Source organism: Heterodontus francisci, chromosome 32, assembly GCF_036365525.1.
Source record: "Heterodontus francisci isolate sHetFra1 chromosome 32, sHetFra1.hap1, whole genome shotgun sequence".
NCBI classification, from domain to species: domain Eukaryota; kingdom Metazoa; phylum Chordata; class Chondrichthyes; order Heterodontiformes; family Heterodontidae; genus Heterodontus; species Heterodontus francisci.
In genome coordinates, this window is record NC_090402.1 from 1,976,567 (window position 1) to 1,999,698 (window position 23,132).

The following is a 23,132-nucleotide window of genomic DNA, read 5'->3' on the forward strand; positions in this document are numbered from 1 at the left end:
GCCAACTAGTTACAATGCGTCCTCTGGCTAATGACAGCATTGCCAACCAATTACACTGCGTCCTCTGGCTAGTGATAGCATTGCCAGCTAGTTACAGTGCGTCCTCTGGCGAGTTACAGCATTGCCAACTAGTTACACTGCGTCCTCTGGCTAGTGACAGCATTGCCAGCTAGTTACATTGCGTCCTCTGGCGAGTTACAGCATTGCCAACTGGTTACAATGCATTCTCTAGCTAGCGACAGCATTGCCGACTAGTTACAATGCGTCCTCTGGCCAATGGCAGCATTGCCAACTAGTTACACTGCGTCCTCTGGCTAGTGACAGCATTGCCAACTAGTTACACTGCGTCCTCTGGCTAGTGACTGCATTGCCAGCTAGTTACAGTGCGTCCTCTGGCTAGTTACAGCATTGCCAACTAGTTACAATGCATTCTCTATCTAGTGACAGCATTGCCAACTAGTTACAATGCGTCCTCTGGCTAGGTGCAGCATTGCCAACTAGTTACAATGCGTCCTCTGGCTAATGACAGCATTGCCAACTAGTTACAATGCGTCCTCTGGATAGTGACAGCATTGCCAACTAGTTACACTGTGTCCTCTGGCTAGTGACAGCATTGCCAACTAGTTACACTGCGTCCTCTGGCTAGTGACAGCATTGCCAACTAGTTACAATGCGTCCTCTGGCTAATGACAGCATTGCCAACTAGTTACTATGCGTCCTCTGGCTAATGACAGCATTGCCAACTAGTGACAATGCATTCTCTGGCTAGTTACAGCATTGCCAACTAGTTACAATGCGTCCTCTGGCTAGGTACAGCATTGCCAACTAGTTACAATGCGTCCTCTGGCTAATGACAGCATTGCCAACTAGTTACACTGCGTCCTCTGGCTAGTGACAGCATTGCCAACTAGTTACACTGTGTCCTCTGGCTAGTGACAGCATTGCCAACTAGTTACACTGCGTCCTCTGGCTAGTGACAGCATTGCCAACTAGTTACAATGCGTCCTCTGGCTAATGACAGCATTGCCAACTAGTTACAATGCGTCCTCTGGCTAATGACAGCATTGCCAACTAGTGACAATGCATTCTCTGGCTAGTTACAGCATTGCCAACTAGTTACAATGCGTCCTCTAGCTGGCGACCGCATTGCCAATTGGCAACAATGCGTCCTCTGGCTAATGACAGCATTGTCAACTGGTTAAAATGTGTCCTCTGGCTAATGATAGCTTTGCCAACCAGTTTCAATGCGTCCTCTGGCTAATGACAACATTGCCAGCTAGTTACACTGTGTCCTCTGGCTCGTGACAGCATTGCCAACTAGTTACACTGCGTCCTCTGGCTAGTGACAGCATTGCCAACAAGTTACACTGCGTGCTCTGGCTAGTGACAGCATTGCCAACTAGTTAGAATGCATTCTCTAGCTAGCGACAGCATTGCCAACTAGTTACAATGCGTCCTCTGGCTAATGACAGCATTGCCAACTAGTTACAATGCGTCCTCTGGCTAATGACAGCATTGCCAACTAGTCACAATGCTTCCTCTGGCTAATGACAGCATTGCCAACTAGTTACAATGCGTCCTCTGGATAGTGACAGCATTGCCAACCAGTTACACTGCGTCCTCTGGCTAGTGACAGCATTGCCAACTAGTTACAATGCATTCTCTAGCTAGTGACAGCATTGCCAACTAGTTACAATGCATCCTCTGGCTAGGTACAGCATTGCCAACTAGTTACAATGCGTCCTCTGGCTAATGACAGTATTGCCAACTAGTTACAATGCGTCCTCTGGATAGTGACAGCATTGCCAACTAGTTACACTGCGTCCTCTGGCTAGTGACAGCATTGCCAACTAGTTACACTGCGTCCTCTGGCTAGTGACAGCATTGCCAACTAGTTACACTGCGTCCTGTGGCTAGTGACAGCATTGCCAACTAGTTACACTGCGTCCTCTGGATAGTGACAGCATTGCTAGCTAGTTATAGTGCGTCCTCTGGCTAGGTACAGCATTGCCAACTAGTTACAATGCATTCTCTAGCTAGCGACAGCATTGCCAACTAGTTACAATGCGTCCTCTGGCTAATGACAGCATTGCCAACTAGTTACAATGCGTCCTCTGGCTAATGACAGCATTGCCAACTAGTTACAATGCGTCCTCTGGCTAATGACAGCATTGCCAACTAGTTACAATGTGTCCTCTGGCTAATGACAGCATTGCCAACTAGTTACGATGCATCCTCTGGCTAATGACAGCATTGCCAACTAGTTACAGTGCGTCGTCTGGCTAATGACAGCATTACCAACTCGTTACAATGCGTCCTCTGGCTAATGACAGCATTGCCAACTAGTTACAATGCGTCCTCTGGCTACTGATAGCATTGCCAACTAGTTATACTGCGTCCTCTGGCTAGTGACAGCATTGCCAACACGTTACACTGCGTCTACTGGCTAATGACAGCATTGCCAACTAGTTACAATGCGTCCTCTGGCTAATGACAGCATTGCCAACTAGTAACAATGCGTCCTCTGGCTAATGACAGCATTGCCAACTAGTTACAATGTGTCATCTGGCTAGTTAAAGCATTGCCAACTAGTTACAATGCGTCCTCTGGCTAATGACAGCATTGCCAACTAGTTACAATGCGTCCTCTGGCTAATGACAGCATTACCAACTAGTTACAATGCGTCCTCTGGCTAGTTACAGCATTGCCAACTAGTGTCAATGCATTCTCTGGCTAGTTACAGCATTGCCAACTAGTTACAATGCGTCCTCTAGCTGGCAACCACATTGCCAACTAGCAACAAAGCGTCCTCTGGCTGATGACAGCATTGTCAACTAGTTAAAATGTGTCCTCTGGCTAATGACAGCTTTGCCAACCAGTTTCAATGCGTCCTCTGGCTAATGACAACATTGCCAACTAGTTACACTGTGTCCTCTGGCTAGTGACAGCATTGCCAACTAGTTACACTGCGTCCTCTGGCTAGTGACAGCATTGCCAACAAGTTACACTGCGTCCTCTGGCTAGTGACAGCATTGCCAACTAGTTACAATGCGTCCTCTGGCTAGCGACAGCATTGCCAGCTCGTTACAGTGCGTCCTCTTGCAAGCGACAGCATTGCCAACGAGTGACAAAGCGTCTTCTGGCTAGTTACAGCAGTGCCAACTAGTTACAATGCGTCCTCTGGCTAGTGACAGCATTGCCAACTAGTTACACTGCGTCCTCTGGCTAGTGACAGCATTGCCAACTAGTTACACTGCGTCCTCTGGCTAGTGACAGCATTGCCAACTAGTTACACTGTGTCCTATAGCTTGCGACAGCATTGCCAACTAGTTACAATGCGTCCTCTGGCTAATGACAGCATTGCCAACTAGTAACAATGCGTCCTCTGGCTAGTGACAGCATTGCCAGCTAGTTACAGTGCGTCCTCTGGCTAGTTACAGCATTGCCAACTAGTTGCAATGCGTCCTCTGGCTAATGACAGCATTGCCAACTAGTTACACGGTGTCCTCTGGCTAGTGACAGCATTGCCAGCCAGTTACAATGCGTCCTCTGGCTAGTGACAACATTGCCAGCTAGTTACAGTGCGTCCTCGGGCTAATTATAGCATTGCCAACTAGTTACAATGCGTCCTCTGGCTAATGACAGCATTGCCAACTAGTTACACTGCGTCCTCTGGCTAGTGACAGCATTGCCAGCTAGTTACAGTGCGTCCTCTGGCTAGTTGCAGCATTGCCAACTAGTTGCAATGCGTCCTCTGGCTAATGACAGCATTGCCAACTAGTTACAATGCGTCCTCTGGCTAGTTACAGCATTGGCAACTAGTTCCCCTGCGTCATCTGGCCAGCGGCAACATTGCCAGCTAATTCCGGTGTGTCCTCTGCCTAGTTACAGCATTGCCAACTAGTTACAATGCGTCCTCTGGCTAATGACAGCATTGCCAACTAGTTACACTGCGTCCTCTGGCTAATGACAGCATTGCCAACTAGTTACACTGCGTCCTCTGGCTAGTGACAGCATTGCCAACGAGTTAAAATGCGTCCTCTGGCTAGTGACAGCATTGCCAGCTAGTTACAGTGCGTCCTCTGGCTAGTTACAGCATTGCCAACTAGTTAAAATGCATTTTCCAGCTAGCGACAGCATTGCCAACTAGTTACAATGCATTCTCTAGCTAGCGGCAGCATTGCCAACTAGTTACAATGCGTCGTCTGGCTAGTTACAGCATTGCCAACTAGTTACAATGCATTCTCTAGCGAGCGACAGCATTGCCAACTAGTTAGAAGACATCCTCTGGCTAACGACAGCATTGCCAACTCGTTACACTGCGTCCTCTGGCTAGTGACAGCATTGCCAGCTCGTTGCAGTGCGTCCTCTGGCTAGTTACAGCATTGCGAACTAATTACAATGCATTCTCTAGCCAGTGACAGCATTGCGAACTAGTTACAATGCGTCCTCTGGCTAGTGACAGCATTGCCAACTAGTTACAATGCTTCCTCTGGCTAGGTACAGCATTGCCAACTAGTTACACTGCATCCTCTAGCTAGCGACAGCATTGCCAACTAGTTACACTGCGTCCTCTGGCTAGTGACAGCATTGCCAACTAGTTACAATGCGTCCTCTGGCTAGTTACAGCATTGCCAACTAGTTACACTGCGTCCTCTAGCTAGTGACAGCATTGCCAACTAGTTACACTGCGTCCTCTGGCTAGTGACAGCATTGCCAACTAGTTACAATGCGTCCTCTGGCTAGTTACAGCATTGCCAACTAGTTACACTGCGTCCTCTGGCTCGCGATAGCATTGCCAGCTAGTTACAGTGCGTCGTCTTGCGAGCGACAGCATTGCCAACTAGTAACAAAGCGTCCTCTGGCTAGTTACAGCATTGCCAACTAGTCACAATGCATTTTCTAGCTAGCGACAGCATTGCCAACTCGTTACAATGCGTCCTCTGGCTAATGACAGCATTGCCAACTAGTTACACTGCGTCCTCTGGCTAGTGACAGCATTGCCAACTAGTTACACTGCGTCCTCTGGCTAGTGACAGCATTGCCAACTAGTTACAATGCATCCTCTGGCTAGTTACAGCATTGCCAACTAGTTACAATGCGTCCTCTAGCTAGCGACAGCATTGCCAACTAGTAGCAATGCGTCCTCTGGCTAATGACAACATTGCCAACTAGTTAAAATGCGTCCTCTGGCTAATGGCAGCATTGTCAACGAGTTACACTGCGTCCTCAGGCTAGTGACAACATTGCCAACTAATTGCACTGCGTCCTCTGGCTGGTGACAGCATTGCCACCTAGTTACAATGCGTCCTCTGGCTAGTTACAGCATTGCCAACTCGTGACAATGCATTCTCTGGCTCGTTACAGCATTGCCAACTAGTTACAATGCGTCCTCTAGCTTCGACAACATTGCCAACTAGTTACACTGTGTCCTCTGGCTAGTGACAGCATTGCCAACTAGTTACACTGCGTCCACTGGCTAGCGACAACATTGCCAGCTAGTTACAGTTCGTCCACTGGCTAGCGACAGCATTGCCAACTAGTTACAATGCATTCTCTAGCTAGCGACAGCATTGCCAGCTAGTTACAATGCGTCCTCTGGCTAATGACAGCATTGCCAACTAGTTACAATGCTTCCTCTGGCTAGCGACAGCATTGCCAACTAGTTACAATGCATTCTCTAGCTAGCGACAGCATTGCCAACGAGTTACAATGCGTCCTCTGGCTAGTGACAGCATTGCCAACTAGTTACACTGCGTCCTCTGGCTAATGACAACATTGCCAGCTAGTTACACTGTGTCCTCTGGCTAGTGACAGCATTGCCAACTAGTTACACTGCGTCCTCTGGCTAGTGACATCATTGCCAACAAGTTACACTGCGTCCTCTGGCTAGTGACAGCATTGCCAACTAGTTACAATGCATTCTCTAGCTAGCGACAGCATTGCCAGCTAGTTACAATGCGTCCTCTGGCTAATGACAGCATTGCCAACTAGTTACAATGCTTCCTCTGGCTAATGACAGCATTGCCAACTAGTTACAATGCGTCCTCTGGCTAGTGACTGCATTGCCAGCTATTTACAGTGCGTCCTCTGGCTTCCGACAGCATTGCCAACTAGTTACAATGCATTCTCTAGCTAGTGACAGCATTGCCAACTAGTTACAATGCATCCTCTGGCTAGGTACAGCATTGCCAACTAGTTACAATGCGTCCTCTGGATAATGACAGTATTGTCAACTAGTTACAATGCGTCCTCTGGATAGTGACAGCATTGCCAACTAGTTACACTGCGTCCTCTGGCTAGTGACAGCATTGCCAACTAGTTACACTGCGTCCTCTGGCTAGTGACAGCATTGCCAACTAGTTACACTGCGTCCTGTGGCTAGTGACAGCATTGCCAACTAGTTACACTGCGTCCTCTGGATAGTGACAGCATTGCCAGCTAGTTATAGTGCGTCCTCTGGCTAGGTACAGCATTGCCAACTAGTTACAATGCATTCTCTAGCTAGCGACAGCATTGCCAACTAGTTACAATGCGTCCTCTGGCTAATGACAGCATTGCCAACTAGTTACAATGCGTCCTCTGGCTAATGACAGCATTGCCAACTAGTTACAATGCGTCCTCTGGCTAATGACAGCATTGCCAACTAGTTACAATGTGTCCTCTGGCTAATGACAGCATTGCCAACTAGTTACGATGCGTCCTCTGGCTAATGACAGCATTGCCAACTAGTTACAGTGTGTCGTCTGGCTAATGACAGCATTGCCAACTCGTTACAATGCGACCTCTGGCTAATGACAGCATTGCCAACTAGTTACAATGCGTCCTCTGGCTACTGACAGCATTGCCAACTAGTTATACTGCGTCCTCTGGCTAGTGACAGCATTGCCAACACGTTACACTGCGTCTACTGGCTAATGACAGCATTGCCAACTAGTTACAATGCGTCCTCAGGCTAATGACAGCATTGCCAACTAGTAACAATGCGTCCTCTGGCTAATGACAGCATTGCCAACTAGTTACAATGTGTCATCTGGCTAGTTAAAGCATTGCCAACTAGTTACAATGCGTCCTCTGGCTACTGACAGCATTGCCAACTAGTTACAATGCGTCCTCTGGCTACTGACAGCATTGCCAACTAGTTACAATGCGTCCTCAGGCTAATGACAGCATTGCCAACTAGTAACAATGCGTCCTCTGGCTAATGACAGCATTGCCAACTAGTTACAATGTGTCATCTGGCTAGTTGCAGCATTGCCAACTAGTTGCAATGCGTCCTCTGGCTAATGACAGCATTGCCAACTAGTTACAATGCGTCCTCTGGCTAGTTACAGCATTGGCAACTAGTTCCCCTGCGTCATCTGGCCAGCGGCAACATTGCCAGCTAATTCCGGTGTGTCCTCTGCCTAGTTACAGCATTGCCAACTAGTTACAATGCGTCCTCTGGCTAATGACAGCATTGCCAACTAGTTACACTGCGTCCTCTGGCTAATGACAGCATTGCCAACTAGTTACACTGCGTCCTCTGGCTAGTGACAGCATTGCCAACGAGTTAAAATGCGTCCTCTGGCTAGTGACAGCATTGCCAGCTAGTTACAGTGCGTCCTCTGGCTAGTTACAGCATTGCCAACTAGTTAAAATGCATTTTCCAGCTAGCGACAGCATTGCCAACTAGTTACAATGCATTCTCTAGCTAGCGGCAGCATTGCCAACTAGTTACAATGCGTCGTCTGGCTAGTTACAGCATTGCCAACTAGTTACAATGCATTCTCTAGCGAGCGACAGCATTGCCAACTAGTTAGAAGACATCCTCTGGCTAACGACAGCATTGCCAACTCGTTACACTGCGTCCTCTGGCTAGTGACAGCATTGCCAGCTCGTTGCAGTGCGTCCTCTGGCTAGTTACAGCATTGCGAACTAATTACAATGCATTCTCTAGCCAGTGACAGCATTGCGAACTAGTTACAATGCGTCCTCTGGCTAGTGACAGCATTGCCAACTAGTTACAATGCTTCCTCTGGCTAGGTACAGCATTGCCAACTAGTTACACTGCATCCTCTAGCTAGCGACAGCATTGCCAACTAGTTACACTGCGTCCTCTGGCTAGTGACAGCATTGCCAACTAGTTACAATGCGTCCTCTGGCTAGTTACAGCATTGCCAACTAGTTACACTGCGTCCTCTAGCTAGTGACAGCATTGCCAACTAGTTACACTGCGTCCTCTGGCTAGTGACAGCATTGCCAACTAGTTACAATGCGTCCTCTGGCTAGTTACAGCATTGCCAACTAGTTACACTGCGTCCTCTGGCTCGCGATAGCATTGCCAGCTAGTTACAGTGCGTCGTCTTGCGAGCGACAGCATTGCCAACTAGTAACAAAGCGTCCTCTGGCTAGTTACAGCATTGCCAACTAGTCACAATGCATTTTCTAGCTAGCGACAGCATTGCCAACTCGTTACAATGCGTCCTCTGGCTAATGACAGCATTGCCAACTAGTTACACTGCGTCCTCTGGCTAGTGACAGCATTGCCAACTAGTTACACTGCGTCCTCTGGCTAGTGACAGCATTGCCAACTAGTTACAATGCATCCTCTGGCTAGTTACAGCATTGCCAACTAGTTACAATGCGTCCTCTAGCTAGCGACAGCATTGCCAACTAGTAGCAATGCGTCCTCTGGCTAATGACAACATTGCCAACTAGTTAAAATGCGTCCTCTGGCTAATGGCAGCATTGTCAACGAGTTACACTGCGTCCTCAGGCTAGTGACAACATTGCCAACTAATTGCACTGCGTCCTCTGGCTGGTGACAGCATTGCCACCTAGTTACAATGCGTCCTCTGGCTAGTTACAGCATTGCCAACTCGTGACAATGCATTCTCTGGCTCGTTACAGCATTGCCAACTAGTTACAATGCGTCCTCTAGCTTCGACAACATTGCCAACTAGTTACACTGTGTCCTCTGGCTAGTGACAGCATTGCCAACTAGTTACACTGCGTCCACTGGCTAGCGACAACATTGCCAGCTAGTTACAGTTCGTCCACTGGCTAGCGACAGCATTGCCAACTAGTTACAATGCATTCTCTAGCTAGCGACAGCATTGCCAGCTAGTTACAATGCGTCCTCTGGCTAATGACAGCATTGCCAACTAGTTACAATGCTTCCTCTGGCTAGCGACAGCATTGCCAACTAGTTACAATGCATTCTCTAGCTAGCGACAGCATTGCCAACGAGTTACAATGCGTCCTCTGGCTAGTGACAGCATTGCCAACTAGTTACACTGCGTCCTCTGGCTAATGACAACATTGCCAGCTAGTTACACTGTGTCCTCTGGCTAGTGACAGCATTGCCAACTAGTTACACTGCGTCCTCTGGCTAGTGACATCATTGCCAACAAGTTACACTGCGTCCTCTGGCTAGTGACAGCATTGCCAACTAGTTACAATGCATTCTCTAGCTAGCGACAGCATTGCCAGCTAGTTACAATGCGTCCTCTGGCTAATGACAGCATTGCCAACTAGTTACAATGCTTCCTCTGGCTAATGACAGCATTGCCAACTAGTTACAATGCGTCCTCTGGCTAGTGACTGCATTGCCAGCTATTTACAGTGCGTCCTCTGGCTTCCGACAGCATTGCCAACTAGTTACAATGCATTCTCTAGCTAGTGACAGCATTGCCAACTAGTTACAATGCATCCTCTGGCTAGGTACAGCATTGCCAACTAGTTACAATGCGTCCTCTGGATAATGACAGTATTGTCAACTAGTTACAATGCGTCCTCTGGATAGTGACAGCATTGCCAACTAGTTACACTGCGTCCTCTGGCTAGTGACAGCATTGCCAACTAGTTACACTGCGTCCTCTGGCTAGTGACAGCATTGCCAACTAGTTACACTGCGTCCTGTGGCTAGTGACAGCATTGCCAACTAGTTACACTGCGTCCTCTGGATAGTGACAGCATTGCCAGCTAGTTATAGTGCGTCCTCTGGCTAGGTACAGCATTGCCAACTAGTTACAATGCATTCTCTAGCTAGCGACAGCATTGCCAACTAGTTACAATGCGTCCTCTGGCTAATGACAGCATTGCCAACTAGTTACAATGCGTCCTCTGGCTAATGACAGCATTGCCAACTAGTTACAATGCGTCCTCTGGCTAATGACAGCATTGCCAACTAGTTACAATGTGTCCTCTGGCTAATGACAGCATTGCCAACTAGTTACGATGCGTCCTCTGGCTAATGACAGCATTGCCAACTAGTTACAGTGTGTCGTCTGGCTAATGACAGCATTGCCAACTCGTTACAATGCGACCTCTGGCTAATGACAGCATTGCCAACTAGTTACAATGCGTCCTCTGGCTACTGACAGCATTGCCAACTAGTTATACTGCGTCCTCTGGCTAGTGACAGCATTGCCAACACGTTACACTGCGTCTACTGGCTAATGACAGCATTGCCAACTAGTTACAATGCGTCCTCAGGCTAATGACAGCATTGCCAACTAGTAACAATGCGTCCTCTGGCTAATGACAGCATTGCCAACTAGTTACAATGTGTCATCTGGCTAGTTAAAGCATTGCCAACTAGTTACAATGCGTCCTCTGGCTACTGACAGCATTGCCAACTAGTTACAATGCGTCCTCTGGCTACTGACAGCATTGCCAACTAGTTACAATGCGTCCTCAGGCTAATGACAGCATTGCCAACTAGTAACAATGCGTCCTCTGGCTAATGACAGCATTGCCAACTAGTTACAATGTGTCATCTGGCTAGTTAAAGCATTGCCAACTAGTTACAATGCGTCCTCTGGCTAATGACAGCATTGCCAACTAGTTACAATGCGTCCTCTGGCTAATGACAGCATTGCCAACTAGTTACAATGCGTCCTCTGGCTAGTTACAGCATTGCCAACTAGTGTCAATGCATTCTCTGGCTAGTTACAGCATTGCCAACTAGTTACAATGCGTCCTCTAGCTGGCAACCACATTGCCAACTAGCAACAATGCGTCCTCTGGCTAATGACAGCATTGTCAACTAGTTAAAATGTGTCCTCTGGCTAATGACAGCTTTGCCAACCAGTTTCAATGCGTCCTCTGGCTAATGACAACATTGCCAACTAGTTACACTGTGTCCTCTGGCTAGTGACAGCATTGCCAACTAGTTACACTGCGTCCTCTGGCTAGTGACAGCATTGCCAACAAGTTACACTGCGTCCTCTGGCTAGTGACAGCATTGCCAACTAGTTACAATGCGTCCTCTGGCTAGCGACAGCATTGCCAGCTAGTTACAGTGCGTCCTCTTGCAAGCGACAGCATTGCCAACTAGTTACAACGCGTCTTCTGGCTAGTTACAGCATTGCCAACTAGTTACAATGCGTCCTCTGGCTAGTGACAGCATTGCCAACTAGTTACACTGCGTCCTCTGGCTAGTGACAGCATTGCCAACTAGTTACACTGCGTCCTCTGGCTAGTGACAGCATTGCCAACTAGTTACACTGCGTCCTATAGCTTGCAACAGCATTGCCAACTAGTTACAATGCGTCCTCTGGCTAATGACAGCATTGCCAACTAGTAACAATGCGTCCTCTGGCTAATGACAGCATTGCCAACTAGTTACACTGCGTCCTCTGGCTAGTGACAGCATTGCCAGCTAGTTACAGTGCTTCCTCTGGCTAGTTACAGCATTGCCAACTAGTTGCAATGCGTCCTCTGGCTAATGACAGCATTGCCAACTAGTTACACGGCGTCCTCTGGCTAGTGACAGCATTGCCAGCCAGTTACAATGCGTCCTCTGGCTAGTGACAGCATTGCCAGCTAGTTACAGTGCGTCCTCGGGCTAATTATAGCATTGCCAACTAGTTACAATGCGTCCTCTGGCTAATGACAGCATTGCCAACTAGTTACACTGCTTCCTCTGGCTAGTGACAGCATTGCCAGCTAGTTACAGTGCGTCCTCTGGCTAGTTGCAGCATTGCCAACCAGTTGCAATGCGTCCTCTGGCTAATGACAGCATTGGCAACTAGTTCCCCTGCGTCATCTGGCCAGCGGCAACATTGCCAGCTAATTCCGGTGTGTCCTCTGCCTAGTTACAGCATTGCCAACTAGTTACAATGCGTCCTCTGGCTAATGACAGCATTGCCAACTAGTTACACTGCGTCCTCTGGCTAATGACAGCATTGCCAACTAGTTACACTGCGTCCTCTGGCTAGTGACAGCATTGCCAACTCGTTAAAATGCGTCCTCTGGCTAGTGACAGCATTGCCAGCTAGTTACAGTGCGTCCTCTGGCTAGTTACAGCATTGCCAACTCGTTAAAATGCATTTTCTAGCTAGCGACAGCATTGCCAACTAGTTACAATGCATTCTCTAGCTAGCGGCAGCATTGCCAACTAGTTACAATGCGTCGTCTGGCTAGTTACAGCATTGCCAACTAGTTACAATGCATTCTCTAGCGAGCGACAGCATTGCCAACTAGTTATAATACATCCTCTGGCTAACGACAGCATTGCCAACTCGTTACAATGCGTTCTCTGGCTAGTTACAGCAATGCCAACTCGTTACACTGCGTCCTCTGGCTAGTGACAGCATTGCCAGCTCGTTGCAGTGCGTCCTCTGGCTAGTCACAGCATTGCCAACTAATTACAATGCATTCTCTAGCCAGTGACAGCATTGCGAACTAGTTACAATGCGTCCTCTGGCTAGTGACAGCATTGCCAACTAGTTACAATGCGTCCTCTGGCTAGTTACAGCATTGCCAACTAGTTACACTGCGTCCTCTGGCTCGCGATAGCATTGCCAGCTAGTTACAGTGCGTCGTCTTGCGAGCGACAGCATTGCCAACCAGTTACAAAGCGTCCTCTGGCTAGTTACAGCATTGCCAACTAGTCACAATGCATTTTCTAGCTAGCGACAGCATTGCCAACTAGTTACAATGCGTCCTCTGGCTAATGACAGCATTGCCAACTAGTTACACTGCGTCCTCTGGCTAGTGACAGCATTGCCAACTAGTTACACTGCGTCCTCTGGCTAGTGACAGCATTGCCAACTAGTTACAATGCGTCCTCTGGCTAGTTACAGCATTGCCAACTAGTTACAATGCGTCCTCTAGCTAGCGACAGCATTGCCAACTAGTAGCAATGCGTCCTCTGGCTAATGACAACATTGCCAACTAGTTAAAATGCGTCCTCTGGCTAATGGCAGCATTGTCAACGAGTTACACTGCGTCCTCAGGCTAGTGACAACATTGCCAACTAATTGCACTGCGTCCTCTGGCTGGTGACAGCATTGCCACCTAGTTACAATGCGTCCTCTGGCTAGTTACAGCATTGCCAACTCGTGACAATGCATTCTCTGGCTCGTTACAGCATTGCCAACTAGTTACAATGCGTCCTCTAGCTTCGACAACATTGCCAACTAGTTACACTGTGTCCTCTGGCTAGTGACAGCATTGCCAACTAGTTACACTGCGTCCACTGGCTAGCGACATCATTGCCAGCTAGTTACAGTTCGTCCACTGGCTAGCGACAGCATTGCCAACTAGTTACAATGCATTCTCTAGCTAGCGACAGCATTGCCAACTAGTTACAATGCGTCCTCTGGCTAGTGACAGCATTGCCAACTAGTTACACTGCGTCCTCTGGCTAATGACAGCATAGCCAACTAGTTACATTGCGTCCTCTGGCTAGTGACAGCATTGCCAACTAGTTACAGTGCGTCCTCTGGCCAGTTACAGCATTGCCAACTAGTTACAATGCATTCTCTAGCTAGTGACAGCATTGCCAACTAGTTACAATGCGTCCTCTGGATAATGACAGCATTGCCAACTAGTTACAATGCGTCCTCTGGCTAATGACAGCATTGCCAACTAGTTACAATGCGTCCTCTGGCTAATGACAGCATTGCCAACTAGTTACAATGCTTCCTCTGGCTAGTTACAGCATTGCCAACTAGTTACAATGCGTCCTCTGGCTAATGACAGCATTGCCAACTAGTTACAATGCGTCCTCTGGCTAATGACAGCATTGCCAACTAGTTACAATGCGTCCTCTGGCTAGTGACAGCATTGCCAACTAGTTACAATGCGTCCTCTGGTTAGTGTCAGCATTGCCAACTAGTTACAATGCTTCCTCTGGCTAGTGACAGCATTGCCAACTAGTTACACTGCGTCCTCTGGCTAGTGACAGCATTGCCAATGAGTTACACTGCGTCCTCTGGCTAGTGACAGCATTGCCAACTAGTTACACTGCGTCCTCTGGCTAGTGACAGCATTGCCAGCTAGTTACACTGCGTCCTCTGGCTAGTGGCAGCATTGCCAGCTAGTTACACTGCGTCCACTGGCTAGCGACAACATTGCCAGCTAGTTACACTGTGGCCTCTGGCCAGTTGCAGCATTGCCAACTAGTTACAATGCATTCTCTAGCTAGCGACAGCATTGCCAACTAGTTACAATGCGTCCTCTGGCTCATGACAGCATTGCCAACTAGTTACACTGCGTCCTCTGGCTAATGACAGCATTGCCAAATAGTTACACTGCGTTCTCTGGCTAGATACAGCATTGCCAACTAGTTACAATGCATCCTCTGGCTAATTACAGCATTGCCAACTAGTTACACTGCGTCCTCTGGCTAGTGACAGCATTGCCAACTAGTTGCACTGCGTCCTCTGGCTAGTGACAGCATTGCCAACTAGTTACAGTGTGTCCTCTGGCTAGCGACAGCATTGCCAACTAGTTACAAAGCGTCCTCTGGCTAGTTACAGCATTGCCAACTAGTTACAATGCATTCTCTAGCTAGCGACAGCATTGCCAACTAGTTACAATGCGTCCTCTGGCTAATGACAGCATTGCCAACTAGTTACAATGCGTCCTCTGGCTAATGACAGCATTGCCAACTAGTTACACTGCGTCCTCTGGCTAGTGACAGCATTGCCAACTAGTTACACTGCGTCCTCTAGCTAGCGACAGCATTACCAACTAGTTACAATGCGTCCTCTGGCGAATGACAGCATTGCCAACTAGTTACACTGCGTCCTCTGGCTAGTTACAGCATTGCCAACTAGTTAGAATGCGTTCTCTGGCTAGTTACAGCATTGCCAACTAGTTACAATGCGTCCTCTGGCTTGCGACAGCATTGCCAACTAGTTACACTGCGTCCTCTGGCTAGTGACAGCATTGCCAGCTAGTTACAGTGCGTCCTCTGGCTAGTTACAGCATTGCCAACTAGTTACAATGCGTCCTCTGGCTAATGACCGCATTGCCAACTAGTTACACTGCGTCCTCTGGCTAGTTACAGCATTGCCAACTAGTTACAATGCGTTCTCTGGCTAGTTACAGCATTGCCAACCAGTTACAATGCGTCCTCTGGCTAATGACAGCATTGCCAACTAGTTACACTGCGTCCTCTGGCTAGTGACAGCATTGCCAGCTAGTTACAGTGCGTCCTCTGGCTAGTTACAGCATTGCCAACTAGTTGCAATGCGTCCTCTGGCTAGTGACAGCATTGCCAACTAGTTACAATGCGTCCTCTGGCGAGTGACAGCATTGCCAACTAGTTACAATGCGTACTCTGGCTAGTTACAGCATTGCCAACTAGTTATCCTGTGTCCTCTGGCTAGTTATGCCATTGCCAACTAGTTATGCCATTCCCAGGAGTTAAATTGTGTCTCTCAGCTAGTTACAGCATTCCCAACTAGTTACACTGTGCCCCCCACAGGTTAAAGCATTTCCAACTTGTTACACATTCCCAACTTTTTACACTGTGTCCTCTGGCTAGTTACGGCATTCCGAGCTAATTACAACATCCCCAACGGTTTACACCGTGTCGCCCAACTAGATCTTAAACAGGTAGATATCCAGTCACCAAAATGAGGAAGCCAATGACAGTCTCTGATCCACAACTGTTTTGTCAATTCATAGTTCAGTCCAAACATCAGTTCCCACTTTTCCCTTCTGAACTGACTCTCTGTCCAGAGGCAACTCCCCAACTGGGCAAAAACCCAGCCCTTAAATGCAAAACTATAATGAGTATCATCTGCTCTCTATTGACACTGAAATGAATCCTGATTAATTAAAGGGACCAGCATTTTCAATATATTGTCATTAGGTACACCATTCCCAACCACTTACAGCATTCCCAACTACTAACAACATTCCCAAATATTTATACTGTGTTCCGTAGCTAATTGCACCATTCCCAACTAGTTACTGTGTTCCCGCACTAGTTACATGATTCCCAAATAGTTACACTGTGTCCTCTGGCTAGTTACACCATTCCCAACTAGTTATGGCATTGCCAACTAGTTACACCATTCCCAACCAATTACAGTGTCCCCCAGCTAGTTACAGCATTGCCAACTAGTTACACGGTGTCCCCGGCTAGTTAGCAAACGCACATGGGATACAGGGTAACTTGATAAGGTGGATTCAAAATTGGCTTAGCTGTAGGAGACAGAGAGTGATGACAAACGGCTGTTTTAGTGACTGGAAGCCAGTGTCCAGTGGCGTACCACAGGGATCTGTGCTGGGTCCCCTATTGTTTGTCATTTATATAAACGACATAGATGACTATGTGGGGGGTAGGATCAGTAAGTTCGCGGATGACACAAAGATTGGCCGAGTGGGTAACAGTGAGGTGGAGTGTCTTGGGTTACAGGAAGATATAGACGGGATGGTCAAATGGACAGAAAAGTGGCAGATGGAATTTAACCCTGAAAAGTGTGAGGTGATACACTTTGGAAGGAGTAATGTGACACGGAAGTATTCAATGAATGGCCTGACACTGGGAAGTTACGAGGAACAAAGGGATCTTGGCGTGTTTGTCCATAGATCTCTGAGGCAGAAGGGCAGGTTAATAGGGTGGTGAAAAAGGCATATGGGACACTTGCCTTTATCAATCGAGGCATAGATTACAAAAGCAAGGAGGCCATGTTGGAGCTGTATCGAACTTTGATAAGGCCACAGCTGGAGTACTGTGTGTAATTCTGGTCGCCACATTATAGGAAGGATGTGATTGCATTGGAGGGGGTGCAGAGGCGATTCACCAGGGATGTTGCCTGGGATGGAACATTTAAGCTATGAAGAGAGGTTGGATAGGCTTGGGTTGTTTTCGCTGGAGCAGAGAAGACTGAGGGGTGACCTGATCGAGGTGTACAAGATTATGAGGGGCATGGACAGGGTGGATAGGGAGAAGCTGTTCCCCTTAGTTGAAGTGTCAGTTACGAGGGGTCACAAGTTTAGTGTGAGGGGCGGGAGGTTTAAGGGGGATTTGAGGAAGAACTTTTTTCCCCAGAGGGTGGTGACGGTCTGGAATGTCCTGCCTGGGAGGGTGGTAGAGGCAGGTTGCCTCACATCCTTTAAAAAGTACCTGGATGAGCACTTGGCATGTCATAACATTCAAAGCTATGGGCCAAGTGCTGGCAAATGGGATTAGGTAGACAGGTCAGGTGTTTTAATGCATCGGTGCAGACTCGATGGGCTGAAGGGCCTCTTCTGCACTGTATTATTCTGTGATTCTGTGAGTTATGCCATTCCGAACTAGTTCCAGCATTGCTGACTAATTACAGTGTCCCCTGGCTAGTTACAGCATTACCAACTAGTTCCCTTGTGTCCCCAGCTAGTTACAGCATTCCCAACTAGTTACACTGTGTCCCCAGCTAGTTACAGCATTCCCAACTAGTTACACTGTGTCCCCAGCTAGTTACAGCATTCCCAACTAGTTACATTGTGTCCCCAGCTAGTTATGCCATTCCCAACTAGTTATAGCATTGCCGACTAATTATACTGTGTTGCCTAGCTAGTTACAACATTGCCAACTAGTTACACTGTGTCCCCAGCTAGTTACAGCATTCCCAACTAGTTACACTGTGTCCCCGGCTAGTTACAGCATTCCCAACTAGTTACACTGTGTCCCCGGCTAGTTACAGCATTCCCAACTAGCTACATTGTGTCCCCAGCTAGTTATGCCATTCCCAACTAGTTACAGCATTGCTGACTAATTACACGATGTCCCCGGCTAGTTATGCCATTCCCAACTAGTTACAACATTGCCAACTAGTTACACTGTGTCCCCGGCTAGTTTTCGAATATTCTTTCTTGGGGTGTGGGCTTCGCTGGCAAGATCAACATTTATTAGTTGCTGAGATGACATTGTGTCTTCCTGAACTGCTCAGAGCACGAAGGGTGGGTAATGAAATAAAAACAAGAAATGCAGGTTTGGCAGCCTCTGTGAAAAGAGAAGCACAGTTAACGTTTCGGGTCAGTGACCCTTCTTCGGAACTGACAAATATTAAAAATGTCACAGGTTATTAGCAAGTGAGGTGGGGGTGGGGCAAGGTAATGAATGTGGCCTTTCCTGTATCACCTACACCGAGCAGGTGGGGCTAGGTGGGGGATATTGGTCTCCCACCAATTCTGCATTAAATTACTTCCCTCATCCAGTGGCTAATTGGGAATCCAGGTGTGACATACTGTCTTACTGATTAATAAATGCAAAATGATTAACAGACCATTGTTGGTCACTACTCTCAGTACCCATATTCAGACTGTGCATTTGTGTGATCTTTAACCTTATTTTGCATTTACCGGTAAATTGGTGATGAAAAGCATGCAAGTGTTCTTGATGGTTAAGTGTTTTCTCTCTCCTTTACTGATGACAGTAAATAAATAACTACATGTGTGAAATACAAAGGATTGAACAGGCATAGGCTCCTCTCTCGCAAAAGAGAAGGTTGAGGGCGTGACCTGGTGGAGAGTCTTTTTAGTTCTGAAGGGGTTCGATAGGGTAGACATAGAGAAAATGTTTTCACATGTGGAGAAGTCCAAAACTAGGTGCCATAGATGTAAGTCATAGAACATAGAACAGTACAGCACAGTACAGGCCCTTCGGCCCACGATGTTGTGCCGAACATTTAACCTACTCTAATATCAAACTAACTACCTACCCTTCATTCTACTATCATCCATGTACCTATCCAAGAGTCGCTTAAATGCTCCTAATGTATCTGCTTCTACTACCACTGCTGGCAGCGCATTCCACGCACCCACCACTCTCTGTGTAAAGAACCTTCCTCTGACATCTCCCCGAAACCTTCCTCCAATCACCTTAAAATTATGCCCCCTGGTGATAGCCCTTTCCACCCTGGGAAAAAGTCTCTGGCTATCCACTCTATCTATGCCTCTCATCATCTTGTACCCCTCTATCAAGTCACCTCTCATCCTTCTTCGCTCCAATGAGAAAAGCCCTAGCTCCCTCAATCTTTCTTCGTAGGACATGCCCTCCAGTCCAGGCAGCATCCTGGTAAATCTCCTCTGCACCCTCTCTAAAGCTTCCACATCCTTCCTATAATGAGGCGACCAGAACTGAACACAATATTCCAAGTGTGGTCGAACCAGGGCCTTATCGAGCTGCAGCATAACCTCGCGGCTCTTACACTCAATCCCCCTGTTAATGAAAACCAACACACCATATGCCTTCTTAACAACCCTATCAACTTGGGTGGCAACTTTGAGCGATCTATGGACATGGACCCCAAGATCCCTCTGTTCCTCCACACTACCAAGAATCCTGTCTTTAAGACTGTATTCTGCATTCAAATTCGACCTTCCAAAATGAATCACTTCACACTTTTCCAGGTTGAACTCCATCTGCCACTTCTCAGCCCAGCACTGCATCCTGTCAATGTCCCGTTGCAACCGACAACAGCCTTCCACACTATCCACAACTCCAGCAACCTTCGTGTCATCGGCAAACTTGCTAACCCAGCCTTCCACATCCTCATCCAAGTCATTTATAAAAATCACAAAGAGCAGAGGTCCCAGAACAGATCCTTGTGGAACACCACTGGTCACCGAGCTCCAGGCTGAATACTTTCCATCTACTACCACCCTCTGTCTTCTATGGGCCAGCCAATTTTATATCCAGATAGCCAACTTTCTCTGAATCCAATGCCTCCTTACTTTCAGAATGAGCCTACCATGGGGAACCTTATCAAACGCCTTGCTAAAATCCATATACACCACATCCACTGCTCTTCCTTCATCAATGTGTTTTGTCACATCTTCAAATAATTCAATAAGGCTTGTGAGGCATGACCTGCCCCTCACAAAGCCATGCTGACTATCTCTAATCAAACAATCTAATCGTAGCTCAGGTAATAATCCAGAAATTATTACCTTTGTGGTTTTGCTTCTTAATTTAGCCCCTAGCTGCTCATACTCCCTATGCAGAACCTTTTCCCCAGTCCTATCTATGTTATCGGTATCCACATGGACCACGACAACTGGATCCTCCCCCTGCAAGTTCCTCTCCAGCCCTGAGCAGATGGCCCGCACCCTGGCACTAGACAGGCAACACAGCCTTCTGCACTCACACTCTTGGCCACAGAGAACTATGTCTATCCCTCTATCATGTCCTGTACTACCACTATATTCCTATTTACTCCCCCCACTTGAATCTCTTCCTGTACCATGGTGCCATGGTCTGTTTACTCATCCACCCTGCAGTCCCTGCTCTTGTCCCTGGCCACAGACCAAATCTGAATGACCTAGCTTAAGGGGTGTGACTGCCTCCTAGAGCAAAGTGTCCAGGTAACTTACCCCCTTCCCTGATGCATTGCAGTGTCTGAAGCTCGGCCTCCAGCTCATCAACTCTGAGCTGAAGTTCTTCAAACCGCAGACACTTACTGCAGATGTGGCTGCCGTGAATCACACTCTTGTCCACCAGCTCCCACACACTGCAGCTGCAACACATCACCTGTCCTGCAATCTTTATTGTTTTAATTAACTAATTAATTATTTTCTTCAGTTAATTAATGTCTCGAGTCCTGCTTGTGCTTATATTATTTAATGTTATGCTTACCCCAATTAAAGTTCCCTAGTTTAGATAAGAGAAATACTCACCAACCAATCACTTACCTTCTTACCTGTTATATCGCATTTCGATTTTCTTCCGAAATCTGCTCTGAACTCGCAGACTCAGAAACCCCCCCCCCCCCCGCCCCCCCACACCCCGGCCAGGCCTTAAAACTCTCGCTGCTGTCTCTACCTTGCCCTCAATTTCTGGTATGCTTTCACCTGCTACCCACCTAATTAATGCTTCCAGGCTCCAGCTCTGTCAGGACAGCACCTTCTCCCTCACTGCATCGAATTCCCACACTTACCAAATTCCCAAACTCTCACTCAGTCACGAGCTGCTACCCTTGTGTCTGCTTACTTTGTGTGCTTAGCAAGAACACCTGTATTTATACCAGCTGAAATTCTCCAGATCTGAGTCATACACTGCTGGCTAGAGAAACCTAAGTAACTAACTGTAGCTACCGTTCCAGCAGGAAGCTTGTTTATCCCTGACTAAGACTGAAAGAAACTTAAATTTAACAGTAAATTGTCATTGAATGCTAAATACAAACTTGAATAGCTTTTAAAATGAGATTAACCCTCAAAACTAACCCTGCTGTAACTCAATGTAATCTGTATTGTGTGTAAGGCATTTTTTTACTAGTTTGGTGCATGTGGCTAAAATGGTGACACCATAAGCACATCTGTGGCGAGTTAGCCATAGAATAACACTGCTCTCTGGCTCAGTCTCTGTGTCTTGCCATGTGTGTTACTGACCAGGAAAACACTACCTTCAATGCCTGGCTTGTGCCGATCTTGGACTGGTTGGGTGTTTAAGTTGGCCTCGGCACCTCCTGAATCAGGGAGAAGAGAAGTCAGTGAGATTCCCCTTTGTGGCCACTGGCCAGAGACTCCTGCTGGAAACTGCAGCATTATGGAAGGGGGGATGTGCAGGGTCAGACTCATGTAAAATAGCCTGTTGTTGCTGTCTCTCTTTCACACCTGAGGAATGGGCATTTGGGACCCACCCTCTTGTGACAGCCAATACCTTCAGGTCACCACAGAAAATGACACTGCAACAGAATCCTCTGTTCTGCCCTGTAACTCTTGTGTTTAAAAGTTCAAAGCACTGGATTGTGTGACGAGAGATATTAGAACAAGGGATCAAACCTCCCAATCACAACATTCAGAAAATGAAAAGAAACAGTTATTTTATTTGTTGTTCGTATGAAATGTACAGTCTGAGTTGCCATCACTGTCTGATTAGCTTCTTTGACTCAATACTCCAGTCAGGGCAAAACCACAGTTACTTGTGCTGAAATCCTTGTCCTGGATTCTTTCTTCAAGCAGCAACACAGATTCTCCCGGTCTCTCCAAACCTGCTGCTTTCTGTATGGTAGCCAGTGCAAAAAATTGTACCAATTTACATTTTCAATTCATTCCTAAACAAACTGAGTGATAATTTTAATTAGAATTCCATTTAACCCACAATGAACCAAAATATATACACTGGCATTAGCCTAAAAACATTCCTTAAAATATTCACATACATTGTGGCATTGCTACTTGATAAAATAATTACAAATGATTTTTAGAAAGGATTCTCACACTAGCAGACATACCCACACCCAGCTCATGTGCACACACATTCTCCCCCACATGCACACCCACACATCCCTGCACGCACTACTGAAAATTACCTCTAATTCTGATTGGTTGTTCTGAAAAAAGAATTTATATACAACAGAGGGATTCTTGTATTAATCAATCTGAAAATGATTTAAAAAGTCTCCAACAAAAAGCAGTAAGATTGATGAAAAGTTATTTGTCATCAGCTCTCAAGAAACAGAGTCTTTTTCTGGGTCTAGATATCAGATGTGCAAAACGAATGGCTTCTGGCAGAGGGGTGATGTCACATCGACCAATCACGGCATTCCTTCCTCATCAACATACGTTGAAGGAAACCAGCCAATCTGTCGGTGAGAAAACAGCAAATCACAAGTTACCTTTAAATCACTGATAGTAACTACTAGACATGCAACTGAGGAGCCAATCAGAAGCCTAGGCTCAGTGGTGACACACCATGTGATGTAGGACCAGGTTTTTGGGGGGGGGGTCGGTCCAGTGCAGTCAGCTGACCCCATCTGGAATCAAGCTCAGTGCCCTTGTCACTGCAATGACACCCACTGAATACTGTGGGTCTGTGGATGTTGTGTGAGGACAGGGTCATACTCAAATAAGTGAATGTGTGTGGAAGAAGTTACTGTCTTTTGGCCCAACATTGATCCAGGTGAGCCTTATATCAGGTG

General features: G+C 47.2%; 1 protein-coding gene across 7 annotated transcripts in view; it reads right to left on the reverse strand.

Annotated features, from left to right (window-relative positions):
* Positions 1-22,017: 22,017 nt before the first annotated feature.
* vav2 (vav 2 guanine nucleotide exchange factor) overlaps positions 22,018-23,132 on the reverse strand; it is a 292,220-nt gene continuing 291,105 nt past the window's right edge. For 4 of the 7 annotated variants that reach the window (XM_068012004.1, XM_068012003.1, XM_068012008.1 and 1 more), the window contains one exon: positions 22,018-22,796. In XM_068012004.1, coding sequence (XP_067868105.1) covers positions 22,749-22,796 — 48 coding nt within the window. In that variant the 3' untranslated portion in view covers positions 22,018-22,748. The remainder of the gene's footprint in view (positions 22,797-23,132) is intronic. The other 3 variants (XM_068012006.1, XM_068012005.1, XR_010968976.1) reach the window with 2 other exon arrangements.